The sequence below is a fragment of the Capricornis sumatraensis genome, chromosome 5, assembly GCF_032405125.1.
Source record: "Capricornis sumatraensis isolate serow.1 chromosome 5, serow.2, whole genome shotgun sequence".
Taxonomy (NCBI): domain Eukaryota; kingdom Metazoa; phylum Chordata; class Mammalia; order Artiodactyla; family Bovidae; genus Capricornis; species Capricornis sumatraensis.
This window is the reverse complement of record NC_091073.1, coordinates 107,796,902-107,814,536: the sequence shown is the minus strand read 5'-3', so window position 1 is coordinate 107,814,536 and position 17,635 is coordinate 107,796,902. Positions and strand designations below refer to the sequence as shown.

Sequence of the window (17,635 nt, the reverse complement as noted above, 5' to 3'; positions counted from 1 at the left end):
AGTGGAGTGGGGGCAGCAAGGTGAGAAAATGATAGGGGATTAAATGGCCAGGAAGGCTTCCCTGAGGAGAAGATAGTCCTGCTGAGTCTGGAAGCATGCAAAGAATGAGGTCTTCTCATCCCTTCTTCTTTTAAAAAAATATTTATTGTATTTGGCTACTGCAGTCTTAGTTGCAGCGCACGGATTCTCTAGTTGTAGTGTGCTGGCTTAGTTGCTCCATAGCGCGTGGGATCTTAGTTCCCCAATCAGGGATTGAACCCACATCCCTTGCGTTGCATAGTGGATTCTTAACCACTGGAGCACCAGGGAAATCCCTTCTCATCATCCCTTCTTCCCAGGCCATTTTCTTCCTTCCTAAAACCAGACACTCTGACCAAGTGGTCAAAACTGGGGGGCTTCCATGGCTGTTCAGAGCACCCCTAGCCCTAGGGCTGCAGGGTGAGGGGAAGCAGAGGGACTGGAGGACCAAGCTTTCTTCAGAACCACACATGTGATCTACGGTTTTGCTATTTCTTTTCACTATTTTAATTATAGTTGAAACATAAAGCCAGCCACCATAACTCAAAAGCCTTGTAAGAACTCCTGTTTAGAAGAAAATTATAATTTTCTGATAAAATATGAACACTCAAAATAAGCTATAAAACATAACTGCAAAGTATCTGGAGGGACTTAATTATACGTTATTAAATAGAACCAAGTTGCTGGGATATTTTTCTGCAGAGGAATACCTCTCTATATTTAGAATAAAATTCTTTAGGAGTACCGTGGTCACTATACTGAATTGTGGTTTTATGGAATTTTTAGAACATAACCCATTTGTTTATGTTCCAGAGTCAAAGGGGAAAATCATACATTATGTTTATTTATATGTTGGCAAATGCTAGTCCTGTGCTACGTACATGTAATAAAGCATTTCACTTCAAGGAAAGTTGGGTGGTGGTTTATGGGGTTCTGATGAAATAGAATAAATTGGAGATGAGCCAAAGTTGATTGGATTTCGTGTCTGTCCTTCAGACCTAAGGATTGTCTCCATGAAAATGTTTATCTTGCACTTAGAGGAGAAATCCTGTACCCGTGCAATATGTCAGCATTGGTCTCCCTTATCGGCCTGCCACAACAATACTGTACCCTGGGCCTACAGTTTCTATTAGAAGTCTTCCTTCATTGATGGAAGATTTCAGGGGCACTGGTTAGAGTAATGGTTTCATTTCTAGATATGATACTGGAAGAGGGAAATAGCCAACTGGTCATTCCAGAAGAGTGGTCGGATGGTGAGGGGACAAGCTGACAGATCTAGGAATGAATAGCTGGAAAGCTTGGGAGATCAGATCATGGTCCTTAATCTGTGCTCAAAAGCTATTTCTTGCATGTATATTACGTGGAAGAGGAAACTTGGCTTGTTTTTTGACCCTGGGTGGTAGAATTGGGGTCAATAGTGGGAGCTGTGGGGAAAATTCCAGCTCATCTAAAGAACTTCCCAATGAAGTCAGAAGGTTCCAGGATAAAAATAACCTGCCTTGAGTGGTGAGCCCCTGTCACTGGAGACTGTATCCTACTTCTTGGAAATTCTGCATGGGAGGTTTGAGTGGCCTGGGTGGAGGAGGGAGTATAAATGATGTTTAAGAACTCTCTCAACCCTGAGGACTTAACCTCCAGATGACCACACCAGGTATATATAGCTTAAAGGTATACATGTGTCCATTCTCCCCCAAACTCCCCTTCCACCCAGGCTGCCACATGACCTTGAGCAGATTTCCTGGTGCTATACAGTAGGTCCTTGTTGGTTATCAATTTAAAATATTGTCTTCCCTGCTGGCTCAGACAGTAAAGAGTCTGCCAGCAATGCAGGAGACTTGGGTTCGATCTCTGAGTCAGGAAGATCCCCTGGAGGAGGAAATGGCAACCCACTCTAGTATTCTTGCCTGGAAAATCCCATGGATGGAGGAGCCTGACAGGTTACAGTCCATGGGGTCACATGGGGTGGAGGGGGTTCTGATGGTGGAGGGAGTCTAAATGACCTTTAAGAACTTCCTCAACCTCGAGGACTTAACCTCCTGATGACCACACCAGATATAGTTTAAACATATACATGTATCCATTCTCTCCCAAACTCCCCTCCCATTCAGGCTGCCACATGACATTGAGCAGAGTTCCAGGTGCTATCTAGTAGGTCCTTTTTGGTTATCCATCTAAAATACAGCAGTGTGTACACAACCTTCCCAAACTCCCTAACTATCCCTTCCTCCCATTCTTTCTCCCTGGGAACCATAAGTTCTTTCTCTAAACCACTACAGCTATTTTAAAATTAGTTTGTTTCAAAGTGAAAGTTGCTCAGTTGTGTCTGACTCTGCAACCCCATGGACTATAGCCCACCAGGCTCCTCTGTCCATGGGATTCTCCAGACAAGAATACTTGAATGGGTAGCCATTCGCTTCTCCAGGGATCTTCCCCACCCAGGGATAGAACCTGGCTCTCCTTCACTGCAGGCAGATTCTTTACTGTCTGAGCCACCAGGGAAGTCAGTTTGTTTGTTTACACACACACACACACACACACACACACACACATGCACATGATACATGTATTTTTTAGTTGTGGTAAAATACACATAATGTAACATTTACCATTTTAACCATTTTTAAGTGGACAGTTCAGTGGTATTAAGGACATTCACATTGTTGTGCAACCATTGCCCTATCCATCCCCAGAACTTCATCCTGCATAACTGAAACTCCACACCCGTGTCACAATAACTCCCCATCCATCCCCCTCCCCCAGCCCCGTCTACACATAATCACTGATTAGATGTACTGAGCGAGGCCTTTGAAAGGCACAGGGGGCTTGCCCTGCAGGAATGAGACTGATAAAACTGATGGGGCTGGACTGTGAGTGCTGAGGCAGGAAAGGAAGACCCAGCTGAGGAAGGGAGGTCCAAGGGAACCAGGCTCCACTCAGACTCTGGTCAGGGGCTTCCAGACTGCAGGCCATAACCGGTCATGAATGAATGTTGCGGATGGCAACCAGCACTGAAAAGAAGAAAAGAGAGGGAAACAAAGAATGGGGCAGAGTAGAAAATATTAGAGAGACATTTCATGAAGCAAGGGGAAGGGTTTTGTTGTCGAACTTTTGTTCAAGATGGGGATGTATTTATGGGTGTGTCTGTGAGAATGTTGGAGGGAGTATGTGAGTGTGTGTATGTGAGAGAGAAAGCGTTCGGTGTTGTGTCCTGATGTGAAATACATTTTGTACTGGAGGTCACAGTCAGAAACATTTGAAAACCCTACTCTAACCCCAAACCTGAGAGACATCCTCACCCTCAGCTGAAGTCGTGTTGGTCACCATGCTACCAAGCTGAGCACATTTATTGGGCACCTACTATTAATATGTGCCAGTGCCGTGGTGGCTCTGAAACTATTGAGTCAAAGAATGGAACCCTTGTCCTCAAAGAGCTCACAGCTGATTTGGAAATAGAGATGGGGTTTATAACCAGTACTGTGGATCTCACAAGAGTCAAAGTGCTGTTCACATTATTTCATTAGTTTGGGGATAATTCTCCAATAGTTAGGTGTCGGGAGCCACGTTAGGCATTACTGACAAAATGGAGGCACGGCCCCAGCCCCCTCTCATCATTCTGCAGGCACGGACCCGGGATGAAGGAGTTAGCTCTTGTGATTCTGACTTGTTTCTTCCTTTCTTTGGTTGAGCTGGCTGGAAAGAATGTTAAGGTGCTTATTGTTCTTGAGAGAAGCGTGAGAAAGCACAAAGCCTTCTGAAGTTGTGCCCAGAAAATAATCTATAAAGTAACCATTGACATTTGTTCAAGGATTTTTACAAACAATGTCCCAGGATGAGCACGTAGGCCGCAGCTTGAGGCCATGGGAAGGATTGTTATCTGAGACCTGTTTGTGAGGGATATGTTTATGGCAAAGGAAGTTTGCTGAGCTTAGGGTTTAGGAATAATTAAGAATAGCTAGAAGCCCTTTTCAGAGAGGGCAATGGCACCCCACTCTTGTACTCTTGCCTGGAAAATCCCATGGACAGAGGAGCCTGGTAGGCTGCAGTCCATGGGGTCGCTAAGAGTCAGACATGACTGAGCGTCTTTACTTTCACTTCTCACTTTCATGCATTGGAGAAGGAAATGGCAACCCACTCCAGTGTTCTTGCCTGGAGAATCCCAGGGACAGGGGAGCCTGTTGAGCTGCCGTCTATGGGGTCGCACAGAGTCAAACACATCTAAAGCGACTTAGCAGCAGCAGCAGCAGAAGAAGCCTTTTTAGGAGATAGTGAGCTTAGGATACTAGGGGCAAGCAGGATTTAGAAAGATAAGAAATAAACTGAGGAATGTGGTAGGCAGCCCAGACATAAGCATGAGTTACAACGCAATGACAAGTAAACACAAGTCGGAGAGAATCGCTGAAGCAGGAACTCTGTTTCAAGGGCAACAATGAGACAATAATCTGGGTGAGGGGGAACTGAAAATGTCAAACCTCTGACCTAATGCTTTTGAAAAAGGATAAAAGAGAACCTGATGCTTGAAATAAACATGTAGTCCCGTACCTCGAGTCAGAGGCTACATCATTTCCCGCCAACACTGCTCATCCCTTCAGGCTGATCCCCTGGCTGCTGGAGCTGGACTCCAGCAGTTAGGAAACTGTCCTGACAAGCAGCGTGGTTCCGCAGTGGCCTCATGGCTCCCTTGCTAAATTTCCCTCGGACAGTTGAAAGTGTTTGTCTTTTCAATTAAGATCTTAAAAAAAAAAAAAATCTGTGGCTGCTCTGGGTCTCCACTGGGCATGTGGGCTTTCTCTAGCTGTGGCGATGGGCTCCAGAGCACATGGGCTCAGTAGTTGCGGTGCACGAGCTTCGTTGCCCCTCGGCATGTGGAATCCTAGTTCCCTGACCAGGGATCAAACCTGGGTTTCCTGCATTGGAAGGCAGATTCTTAATCACTGGACCACAAAGGAAGTTCCTCAATTAAGAACTCTTTAAAATAGAGTCTAACTCAGACCAGCTAAGCATAAACTTCAAACACTGAAGAATCAAACAATCCTGAGGAGCAGATTATTCAAGCCGATTCCTCTGCATTCTGTGCTCACATGAAGTGAAGAAGCACACACTGGGTGATTTATCACAGGCTAAACCAGTGTTTCTCCTCTGGCCCAGTGGAGCTACGTAAGAACTGCCAGCCTCTTCCCAGAGTGCTGCAAATGCATGCAATGCACATTTGCTGTAAATGGGCATGTGTGTTACCATGAAAAAGGCACAATGGGATATAAAGCCATAGCCAAAAATAGTTTCCATGTGTCCTGGAACATGCCAGAGAGTTGACACAAGGCCTGTATCAGCTCTGTGATATCCTGGCAGGGCAGTCCACAGTTCTCACATGACCACACGGAGCTGCAGGCAGCAGGTAAACAGAGCGAGGTGATTTAAAGACTCAAGAGATGCTGTCCTACTTCAGTGGTCAGGCTGACAGTGTTGCTGATTTGCTTGGTGTTAAGTATGTCAGGACTTCCCTGGTGGCTCAGACGGTAAAGCGTCTGTCTACAATGCGGGAGACCTGGGTTCGAACCCTGGGTTGGGAAGATCCCCTGGAGAAGGAAATGGCAATCCACTCCAGGACTATTGCCTGGAAAATCCCATGGACAGAGGAGCCTGGTAGGCTACAGCCCATGGGGTCGCAAAGAGTCAGACATGACTGAGCGACTTCACTTCACGTAAGTATGTCAAGGAGGCTGCAGAAATATTGCTATCAGAAAGGATGCCATGATCGCAGAAAGGCCAAGTCTGTGGTTACAGTCATCCTCACACAACCTTGCACAGATAAGGATGCAGAGGGTTACTGCCTATCTCTCTCCTACCCCCAGGGGTGTGAAACACCATGCCCTGCCCCTTAGTCTATTACAGTCAATGAAAACCCTAGGATTCTGTCACCTGGGGAACCCACAATCCTAGGCCTGAGAACATACGCTATTTTCAACATATGACTACTGCTATCTGGCTGTATACAAAGACTGAGCAACTGAGCCAACTGAGCAGGGCTTTTATTTTGGTGTTTTGAAATATTTAAAGTGTTGCATCTCCACAAGACAATTTTTGTCCTTTCACTCTTTGCCAGTGGAAGATGGTCATGAACATCACACTGTCTTCCCTCTCTTGGCTTTAGCCTGTGACCAGCCCCAAAGCATGGCCTGCAAGTAAGGGATGTGGCATGTTCATGGCTCAAGGGGACCCAGTACATTTTATTTAAGGTTCAGGGGACAGGTGGGGCTAACCCCAACTTGGGCTCCATCTGCCAACTCAGCACCAGCCAATGAAAGGTGAGGGGGTGGGGAGTCTTCTAATTTGAACAAAGGCAAGAATTGAGTTATGGCAGTCCTGCCTGAGAAAGTTCAGGAACACAACCACTGAGAGACCAGAATTACATCTATGGCTTATTTCCTGATCTCTTCCCAGAATTCTAGCTATTAATCTCCTAGTTTACACATTTTAAAATTTTTTGGTTGCTCTGGGTCTTCAGTGCACAGACTTAGTTGCTCCACAGCATGTGTGATCTCAGTTCCCTGACTTGGGACTGAACCCATGTCCCCTGCATTGGAAGGTCGGTTCTTAACCACTGGACCACCAGGGAAGTCCCTACACATTTGTTTTTACTTCTGCCACCACAAAAGTCAGAGAAGGAAGATATGACTCTAAGATTTTATTTATTTCTCTTTAAAAAATTTAAAGATGGCTTCCCACTGAACCAAAGGTTTAGTAAGACAAAAATATAGCATTATTTTCAACAAGATTTTGAAGTTTAGAAAAGCTCTGTAAGGCACTGATAGAACAGCTGAGGGTTCAGTCAATACCACTTAGCACTGTTCCTACGTTACTGAGGTTTCACAGAACACCCGGGGCCCTGGAAGATGTTTGAGATCATCAAGTGCGATTCCCCGGCTTTGGCTTTTTTAGAAATGGGAAAAGCTCGTGAGAGGAGAGAACTGCAGGTTGCAGGTATCCCACCGTGGCCACTCCCATGGGGCCTTCCCGTGGGTGGGGCAGCCCGGGAGGAGACGCGCTTGGCTCAGGCTGCAGGGTTTCCTGTGCACAGTACAGTGTTTCAGTAAAATAAGACCTGGGACTTCCTGGTGGTCCAGTGTTTAAGCATCCACCTTCCAATGCTGGGGACTCAGGTTCGATCCCTGGTGAGGGGCAAAGATGCCACATGCCAAGGGGCAACTAAGCCCATGTACCACAAATACTGAGCCTGTGCCCGAAATGAAAGATCCCTCATGACAAAACTAAGACCCAACACAGTCAAATAAATATCAAAACAAGCCAAAAACCCAATGAGAGGAGGGAGACGGGAGGGAGGCTGATGAGGGAGGGGACATATGTGCACCTATGGCTGATTCATGTTGATGTTTGGCAGAAACCAATACAATTGGTTGGTTGTAAAGCAATTATCCTCCAATTAAAAATAAATAAATTCAATTATATATTAAAAACCCAATGAGATCTGCCTCAAAACAGACAAGAGCCAGGCAAATTAGGTCACACACCTGTGCTTCTGGTTCTATGCAGTCTGTTTAGGCTTTAAGCAAGAATGGTCCCCAGAGCTATGGATCCATCATGTGAGTTGACCCTTCTTGAGAAATGCAAAGCTGAAAAAAGTAGTCAGTGTTTGACTCAGTGATGAGAGCTTCCCTGTTATGGGCCAAAACCATCCTCACAACTTAAATCTTCCTGTACCCACTTGAAAACTGGAATGTTTTCTCTGACTCAATGTTTTATTTAAAAGAAAGGGGCCCAGAAACTCTAAGTGAGCAAAGATTCCAAAGCTCGGTGAAGAGGTGCTGGCTGCAGGTGGAGGTGGCACGTTTTGGCTGGCTGGCCAAGGCTCTTTTGTCCTCAGTGAGTGGCAACAGGCTGGTCCCTGGGGGCCCAGCTCAGGTGGCCCCCCACCTGAGCACTCACCTGGAGCACTGGGTGGAGTTTGCCCTGCTCTTGAGCTCTGCAACCAGCCACACGCTCCTGCTCCTGGGATGGGGCCTGGCTACAGGTGCAGAGGGTTATGAGGTCCGCAGTGGCGCATTTGCCTCAGAACCTTAGCACTCTTTGCTGGTGCCAAGGGCGTTGTGGCTTCACACGAACTCGTTCTAAGATTCCAGTGTCCGTGCAGTGAGATGGCGAAGGTAGCCTTGAAGAGGCTGCCCCTGGGGAGTCAGGCCCGGGGGTTTTATGTGCATGCTATGTACTAAATCGCTCAGTTGTGTCCGACTCTTTGTGAACCTATGGACTGTAGTCCAACAGGCTCCTCTGTCCATGGGATTTCCCAGGCAAATATACTGGAGTGGGTTGCCATGCCCTCCTCCAGGAGACCCAGGGATCGAACCCACGTCTCTTTTGTCTCCTGCATTGGCAGGCGGGTTCTTTACCACTAGTGCTATCTGGGAAGCAGGTTTTATGGTCCTGGATAAAACCACTCACCAACTCCATCACACAGTTTTAAATGTGAGTGAACAGTGTAGATGGACCTGTGCCTGGATGGTTGACCCCGAGTGGCCTGCGAGGACCTGAGGGTTGGCACCCCCACCCCACACACGTGTGACCACCACCACCTTCCAGTTCACTCCAAACACATAACAAAACCTGGCAATGGACACACCTGCTGCCTGACCCGCTTGCCAGGCTCATTTCAGACCAGAACTCAAGAGCTCCAGGTGGCAGCTTTAGTGGTTAAGCTCCCCCAGTCTGGATCTGCATCCAGCTAGACCAACCTCATGTGGGCCAAAGACCCCCCCACCCCTCCTTCTTATCACCCTTCCCACGGCTTCCCAACCCTGAGCCTTCATGCAGGCCAGAAATGAAGTGGTCTACTACTGGTAAGACCATTTCTGCTGAGTCACATGGACCCAGCTCCAGTTTCTGCAGATAAAAAAAAAAAAGACAGAGCTGCCCCATGGCTTCACCAAGTACCTGATAGCCATGAAGAGCTAAGTAAAAATATCTGCATAAAAATTACTAAGACCAGAAGTGCTGGGAAAACTGAGGTTCTGTATATGTTAAAGAGAATGATTGGGGTTTAACGATAAAGTGTGGTTGCACCCATCCGGAAGCAACTGGAGGAAGTTCTGAGAGGGTAAGAGAAGCCCAAGGGGTCCATTTGGAAGACAGGCAGGAGAGAGCAGTCACATTCCACTGAATGCCTTGAAAACGTGAATTGGAAAATGCGAAATAGTAGCTGCCACCCTAGGTCCAACCCATAGAGTTTGTTCAGCCCTGTGTTCTTAAACTGGAAAAGAAAACATATCATTGAACAGTTTTTTAATTCAAATATATGCTCAGTACTGACTTATGTCAGGGAGTTCCCATTGGTGGCACCCCACCTCCAGCCAAATGTGCCCTATTTAGTCCCTCATGGGATGCCTACAGCCAACATCCAAATTCAAAGGTGAACCCATCCCCGCCACACTCCACCAGGCTGTCATGCGTACACATAAGTCAAGCCTGGATTGTGAGCAGAGACAGGTTCTCACAGTTAGAAAATGAAACCGTGCGTTATTTAAGTTCCTTTTCACTTAATGCATCAAACTAATATGTGGAGGTCTTTTCTGTATCACGAGGGACCATTTGGTAGAGGCTTGCATGGAGTAAGCATTTAGTGTTTACTGAATGAATGCGTAATAAAGCTGAATCACTGAACACTCAAGTAAACATGGCTTATTCCAGGGGAGGCGGCATGGTGTCAGGAAGAAGAAATCACATCTCGCTAATCTCCTTGAGTTCTTTGAGCAGATACATAAGCATATAATAGGGAACCGCAGAGCCCAATTTAATTTGACTTTCAAAACCTGTGAGAAAATCCCACTCTAAAGATGGTCTTCTAAAAATTGAGTCACTAAGGATTGTTTTTATCATGAATATGGGGTTGGCTTAAAGACCATAAACTAAACTGAAGATAAGTAGATATATTCCCAGATGGAAAACTATAAACATTGGGGTTTCCTAGAGATCTAATCCTTGATGGATCTTCTTACATGTTTGTGAATGACTTATAAGAGGAAGAGTGTATATTGAATCTCTAAGTACTACCTCAATCATCTGGGGAGAATGTTAAGCTGATGGAGAGTCAGTTCAGTTTGCACAAGGGTATATTGGATACTGAGGAGTCATTATGTGGTTGGGCCCTGGGGTATAAAATGGAAGGATAAGTTTAAAGTTAATTGAGTTAGGGTGAAAGTCATGCATTCATTTACAGTAAATAGTCGAAGGCACAATGGGAGTGACTGTGAAAATGATGGGAGTGACATAGTCCAGGAGTGCCCAGCCTCTGAGATCTAATGCCTGATGATCTGAGGTGGAGCTGATGTAATAATAATAGAAATAAAGTGCACAATAAATCTGATGTGCTTCAATCATTCTGAAACTATTCCCCACACCAAGCCTGTTGAAAAAATTATCCTCCATGAAACCAGTCCCCAGTGCCAAAAAGGGTGGGTACCACTGATGCAGATATCAATGCTGTTAGAGTTAAGAGAGGGGGAATAGTAAATGAGAGTTGAAGTAAGGAAGGTTCTATGGGGGAGAAAGAATCTGAGGAGAGCCTGGAGAATACCAAGGGTTTGGACAGGTATGGGAAAGGTGGGGGACTCTCTTGTTAATAGCAATTGGACATGATGCTCTGGGACTGGAAGGTGAATGTGTTTGGGGCAAGTAACCAATTACTCTGTGAAACCTTGACAATCCAGAAACATCGCCTAGGCAGCTGTTACAATGATGGCAGTAGACACAGCCCTGGACTTGAGTTGGGAGATGGCACATGGATTCTATTGTTCTTCCTCCTATAACCTGAGTCTTATTTCTTTGTCAGTAAAATACAGATGATAACTGTAACAGTCTCATAAGTTTCTGTGCAACTTAATGCGAAGAAACACTCTGGACAGCTCAACCAGTACAGAACGCAGGCAGGCACTGCCAATTTCTTTAAGAAGACAGTCTCAGCCACCTCACCTCTAATAAGCCTTTCCCTTTTCCCATTCTGGGTGGAGCAGTGTTTTCCATGCTCACCATTCTGTATTATACTGGTTTCCTTCCTCTCTGCCTCTGTCATTAGACTATGAGCTCCTCGAGGACAATACTGAGTTTTCTATCTCTTTCTAATCGGTACCTAGACAGTGCCTGGTATATATCACAAGTGTGCAAAGGTTGGTCAAATAACCAACAAAAGAGTGAATACATTGCTTACTATTCTATAATAATGGAAGATGAGTTTAATTTGACAACAACAACAACAACAACAACAACAACAAAACGATTGGCACATAGAGAGTCTCTGAATTCTCACAAGCAACTGTTTATTCATTCACTTTAGACTATTTTCCAAAAATCAGCATGAAGGCTGTTAACCATCTCTATTAGGATTCTTATCTCCTCATTTTTTGAAACTATGGGCAGCCCTGACCTGTGCCGTTTTCTGTCATCTCTTCCATTCTTTGGGCTTTCTCATTAAAGACAAAGAGTAAGATATGTACTTTGCAAAAAAAACAGGTAGAATATATACCTCCTTTAGTGGGTTAGAGACTTGTTACTTGGGGATGAATTTCCCTCGTCATGTTACTTGTCTTCCTTTTCCAGTCTTAAGACGTTGATACTCTCCGGGAAAGATGTAAGCACGGGAGTCTTGAAATGTTACTTTCCCTCTGATATTTATTAACCTTCCTTGGTCTTCCTCAGACGCTTGACCTATGCTCTCTGGATTCCTCTAGCTTTGAACACAGCTTTAAAAACCCTCCTGATTTCAGCATTTTTATCAGCTACCACTTCTCTTGAGCTTTCGCTTTCTTGAAGCGTTTTTTAAATGTAAATGCTATTCTTTTGTAACAGTCCATCCCTTTCGAAAACTCGAATTCACTGGGGAGTTCCGTTCTGAGTTGAACTGATCTAAACCCTGTAAGAGGCCCAGTCACGTCCCTGTTAGATGTGATGTGTGGTCTTTGCATCTTAGAAGGATTCCCCCTCCATCCATATGCAGAAAGAAAATTACATACCATTCTGTTGGTAAAGTTACTGAACTTCTCAACCAACACCTGCTCAATCATGTCTGGCTCAGAGATAACAATAAACATCCGACGACCAAGATAGTACCTGGGAGGAATAAGAGAATTAGTTTAAAATGTTTAACTTAAAATTACTTTAAAATGATAAATGTCGTATTTATCTGCTCTCTTCTCCTTTTCATAAAGAGTTCACAGGGGCTTAGAATCAGGGATAAAGGATAAATAGGGAGTAAAGGTGTGGAGAAGATGAGGAAATTCATGTGCTAAGTGTGAGGAACAGCAGAGCTCTGATGACCTAACACCAAACTTCATTCCACAAACATTTATGGAATCCCACCTGGTACCAGTCCCTGGAGACTCTGGGATGAATAAGAGACAGTCTTTAGCCCCAGGAAACTCACCCCCTTGATAGGAAAGACAGATCTGTATGTTTAAACACAATAATAAAGAATTTATAGGATCTAGTAGGAAGACCAAGAAGGAAAATGGTACAGGTCAGTGTTGTCCCTATTTTCCAAAATTGGGGAGACAAGCATTCTAGCAAGAGAAGATCAGTGACTTGTATATACTGATACTTGGGCAAAAGCCTAAAGTGTATTAACAAAACTTTATGAGAATTCAGGGATGATTAAACCTGCTGGGGAAAGACTGAACGTCTGAGTGCTAACCTACATGTGAAGGCACTTAAGAGATACTATGACACTAACAAAGAAACAGAGACTTCCCTAGAGGTCCAGTGGTTAAGACTTTGCCTTCCAATGCAGGGGATACGGGTTCAATCCCTTGTTGGGGAGGCTAAGATCACACAAGCCTCGGGGCCAAAAACCCGAAACGTCAAACAGAAGCAACATTGTAACAAATTCAATAAAGATTTTGAAAATGATCCACATCAAAAAAATCTTAAAAAAAAAAAAAAGAAATGGAGGAAAGTCTCAGCCAATCAGCAGTGGTGGTGAACGCCAACAGGAAGCTGTTTAAGGACATACTGTTTTTTATTTATTAAATAAATCTTGCTATTTATTGAAGTTCAGGGGGGCATAAAAGCATCCAAGACCCAGTCATAGCCTTCAAGGGTCTCAGAGCCTGGTGGCAGTGGCAATTAAGTAATCACCATCCACTGTGACATCTGGCAAGCATGGGTGACATTGGGCACACCCCACTGAAAGCCTGGAGAAGAGAGAATGAAGCCTTTCTAGAGGTGGTACTTCCTGAAGTGAGTTTCAAAGGATGGGCAAGAGTTGGTCCAGACAGGTGGGTGGCAAACGGGAGTGAAGGTGTGGCAAGCAGAGGAATCAGTTTGACAATGGCCCAGGGACAAGCGTGCCTGGAGGAGCTATGAGCGCTTGACTAGCAACTGTATAAAGCCAACCAGAGTGATGAAAAGTAGCCCCAGTGCATAATGCCATGTTTTCAGTGTATGGGATTATTTTTCAGGATGTTATTTGATCACTGGCACATCCAGTTCAGAGCAGTAAAGAGCAGAGCAGCTCAAGTCACATGGCATGAAAGCAGCAAAGTTTGCTCTGATTTCTTAGTTACTTAGAACTTTTCATAAGCAAAAAGTGTCTTTAATGTTTTAACTCTTCCCCTTCTTACTAACTAGGGAAAAAATAATATTTGTCTGGCACAAGTCAGGCACTCAGAAATATTCATCTGAGTGATCATATTTCTCAAACTGTTAGAGAAATCTTTGGGACACAGGAATTCAACAGATGTGGTAGAAGAAAAAATATTCACTAGTTTTATTATTATTATTATTATTGATTTTAGCCAAGAAGACCAGAAATAACCCAATAAAACCATGAACCAATGCTTTTATAAACTTTATGAGGCATGTCATAGAATTTTTTTTGAGAAACTGGTAAAAACTGTGGACATTTCCCTAAGACATTTCCCATTCACAGCATTTTAAAATGAAATTTGAGGGATTCTTTGACGCCTGAAATGAAAACAGCCAGTCTAGGAAGGTTACATATTATGTGATTTCATTTGTATGTTTTGAAACAGCAGTGAGATTAGTTGTTTCTAAAGGAAAAGAGATGAGTAGATTCTAAACTCTAGGGATGCACGGGGTATGATGGGGTGATATGACTGTAGAAGGTAGCGCAAGAGAGCCTTGTGGTGACCGGTTTTGTATCTTAATGTACAGTTGTGGTTACACAAACCTACACATCTGATAAAACTTCAGAGGATTCTACATACACACACACACACAAAGGCTTGAACGTCTGATAAAATTTGAATAAGTATTATGGATCATGCTGTGTGTGCTCAATTGCTTCAGTTGTGTCCAGCTCTTTGTGATCCTATGGACTGTAGCCTGCCAGGCTCCCTCGGCCTTGGGATTCTCCAGGCAAGGATACTGGAGTGGTTACCATGCCCTCCTCCAGGGAATCTTCCCGACCCAGGGATTGAACCTGTGTCTCTTGCATTGCAGGCTGATTCTTTACCCACTGAGCCACCTGGGAAGCCCATTATGGAGTGTATCAATGTTAATTTCCTGGTTTTGATAATGTATTGTAGTTATGCAAGAGGTAACCATTGGTGGAAACAGGGTCAAGGGTATACAGGATCTTTTTGCACATTTCTTTTAGCAACTTCCTGTAAATCTATAATTATCTCAAAAAATTCAAATGTTTAAAAGTCACTTGGGCACTTAAACTATAGCCACAGCTCTGCTCCTCCCCAGAGCAGATCTAGTAGGCTGGGGGGTGCCCAGAAATCTGCATCTGAACAGGCTCTCCAGATTCTGACTACTCCCACAATTCAAGAAATGCTGTTCTGGGGCAATGGTTTCAGCCTCAAGGACTGGTCAGAAGCACTGGCTAAGCATTCAAAAAGTAGTGATGCCTGACCTCTTGACCAGCATCTCTGGGATGGGACCCAGTCCCTTCTAACTTTAATAAGCTCTCCAGTAACCAGTACTGACAATTGATTGACAGTAACCAGATCGGGGGACCCACAAACCCCGTGTTAAAAACACTACTTTAGATTTAACTAAAGCTCACGCTGTGATTCTCATTTCCCTAAACTCTTAGTTCTAAAAGGAAAGCATTTACATTGAGATGCACACCTATTTTGGTAACGATTCATTTGTATTGATTTAGTTATTACCACAATAATTTTACATCAGTCAGTTTAGTTGCTCAGTTGTGTCTGACTCTTTGCGACCCTATGGACTGCAGCATGCCAGGCTTCCCTGTCCATCACCAACTCCCGGTGCCTACTCAAACTCATGTCCATATAATCTGGATTTTCAAAGAAAAAAAACCCCAAAATAATACTTCTACGTTCAAATGAAAGTTGTCCTTCCAATTGGGCACCTTGGGAGCCTTTGAGCTTTTTTCTAGTAATGTTGCTAATACTAAAACAATTTTGTCACCATTTCTTTAGAATTGCTTCAGAGCTGGTTTATGAGCCTCGTGAGAAAACTGGCCCCATTTTACACGTAAATTGTGTAATCTTATGGATTTATATTTATACTAACACTCATCTGTAGCTTGAGGAGCTCCTGGAAAGATCTTGATCAGAGAAACATTTAAGTGAAGTTTGTTTTTCCTTTTGGATGTCTGGATGGCTGCCCTTTTTCTGTCTGCCCAGCCCTCCTTAGGGAAGCACCCTCCCCCATTCTACCAGTTCTGGAGGAGCTGTCAATGACAGAGCCTGCCCTTCTGGTCATGCGGGTGGACTCACCATCAGGCATGGCTGATTACAGTATCTCATCTCTTTGACAACAGTGACTGGTCCACAGGGTGGGTGCATGACTGAGACAGGACCAGTCAGAATCCTTCATTGGGTGTATGTGTAAGTATACTTGGAGGCTGCTTGAGGAAAGCTCTGTTTTTCTCCTGAAGGTGCTTAACTAGGAATATATGAACAGTCCATGGCCATCTTTGTACCACATGCTGGCACAAACTCCAGGTCAAGTTATGCTTCCTGCAGTGTTCCTTGCATCTTTCAAGCTTAAATTAGCTTGCACTTTTAAGTGTGTTTGAGCTGGGTTTCTATCGTTTGTAATCCAGAAGTCCTAAATATTGTGAGGTATTCCTTTTCCTTTTCAACCTTGTGACTACCTAATGCCATTCTGCCTCTCAAAACATACTTCCCCAAGAGGCTTTGATCTCGGAGGCTTTCCCGGTGGTCCAGCAGTTAAGAATCTGCCTTCCAATGCAGGGGACATGCATTTGATCCTTGATAAGGAAACTAAGATCTCACATCCTTTGGGGCAACTAAGCCCATGAACTGCGACTACTGAGCCCCCATGCTCGGTCCTGCATGCTTCAATGAAGCATGTCATGACTAAGACCCAACAAATACAAATAAATAAATAAATACTTTAAAAAAAAGAGAGAGAGTCTGATCTCAGTTTTGTACGCTGGTATGAATGTATGGCCATATGTTACTGCCTCCTGAGGTGATGTGAAAGTGTTAGAGGCTGTCGTATCTGACTCTCTGTGACCTCTTGGACTGTAGCCCACCAGGCTCCTCTGTCCATGAGATTCTCCAGGCAAGAATACTGGAGTGGGTAGCCAGTCCCTTCTCCAGGGATCTTCCCAATCTAGGGATGGAACCTGGGTGTCCTGCATTGCAGGCAGATTCTTTACCATCTGAGCCACCAAGAAGCCCTGAGGGGGTGGAATACTGCAAAGCCACATGCCCTAGGGCCAGGAGTCAGGATCCAGGATCACCCAGCTCTGCAGCTTACTCATACAAGCCTTATAGGTAGACTCTGGAAATTCTGCATTTCAGCTTCCTTGCCCCTGAAACATGGGAGTAAAACCACGCAATCTCAGCAGTTTGCTCTGCTTTAAATCCCGTAGTTCTTATGAGTTAAAAAGGAAGTTAAATAATGGTCTTTGAATTTTAAGTCTACTTTCTATAGGGCGTAGAGATCAAACCAGTCAGTCCTAAAGGAAATCAACCCTGAATATTCATTGGAAAGACTGATGCTGAAACTGAAGCTCCAGTCCTTTGGCCACCTGATGTGAAGAGCCAACTCATTGGAAAAGATCCTGATGCTGGGAAGGATGGAAGGCAGGAGGAGAAGGGGATGACAGAGGATGAGATGGTTGGATGGCATCACTGATTCAATGGAAATTAGTTTGAGCAAACTCCAGCAGATGGTGAAAGACAGGGAAGCCTGACATGCTAAAGTTCATGAGGCTGCAAAGGGTCAGACATGACTTAGCGACCGAACAACTATAGGGCTTGAAAACACATCCTGTTGACAGTGCAAGTATTTGTCAGTGAAGTATTTGAATGACTTGAAGACCCTTCTCAGAATCTTTGATAAGCACAATTGTTAGTGTATATTGAGTGCTTACTACCTACCAGCCATGTTCTGAGTGCACTGCCTGTAGGCTTTCATGTAATCTTCATAGGAAATGGATGGGGTAGTTACTATACCCACTTGTCAGAATAGAAAACTGACAAGAGATGTTAACTTAAGAGATGTTAGAGATGTTAAGTAATTGCCCAAGATAGGGATTTGATCCCAATCTGATGGCTGCCAGAGCCTGGGCCTGTGGCCATGACCTTGCCGTCGTCTATACCAGCGACACTTCTTCCCCAGGCCGAGCAGGTGTGTGAACAGC

The 17,635-nt window shown here is 44.5% G+C and overlaps 1 protein-coding gene across 1 annotated transcript in view; it reads right to left on the bottom strand.

Annotated features, from left to right (window-relative positions):
• The window catches only part of TBXAS1 (thromboxane A synthase 1), a 168,421-nt gene that overhangs the window by 81,447 nt on the left and 69,339 nt on the right, over positions 1-17,635 (bottom strand). Inside the window, exon 4 of the mRNA XM_068972907.1 lies at positions 12,033-12,129. Within this exon, the coding sequence (XP_068829008.1) occupies positions 12,033-12,129 (97 nt within the window). The remainder of the gene's footprint in view (positions 1-12,032; positions 12,130-17,635) is intronic.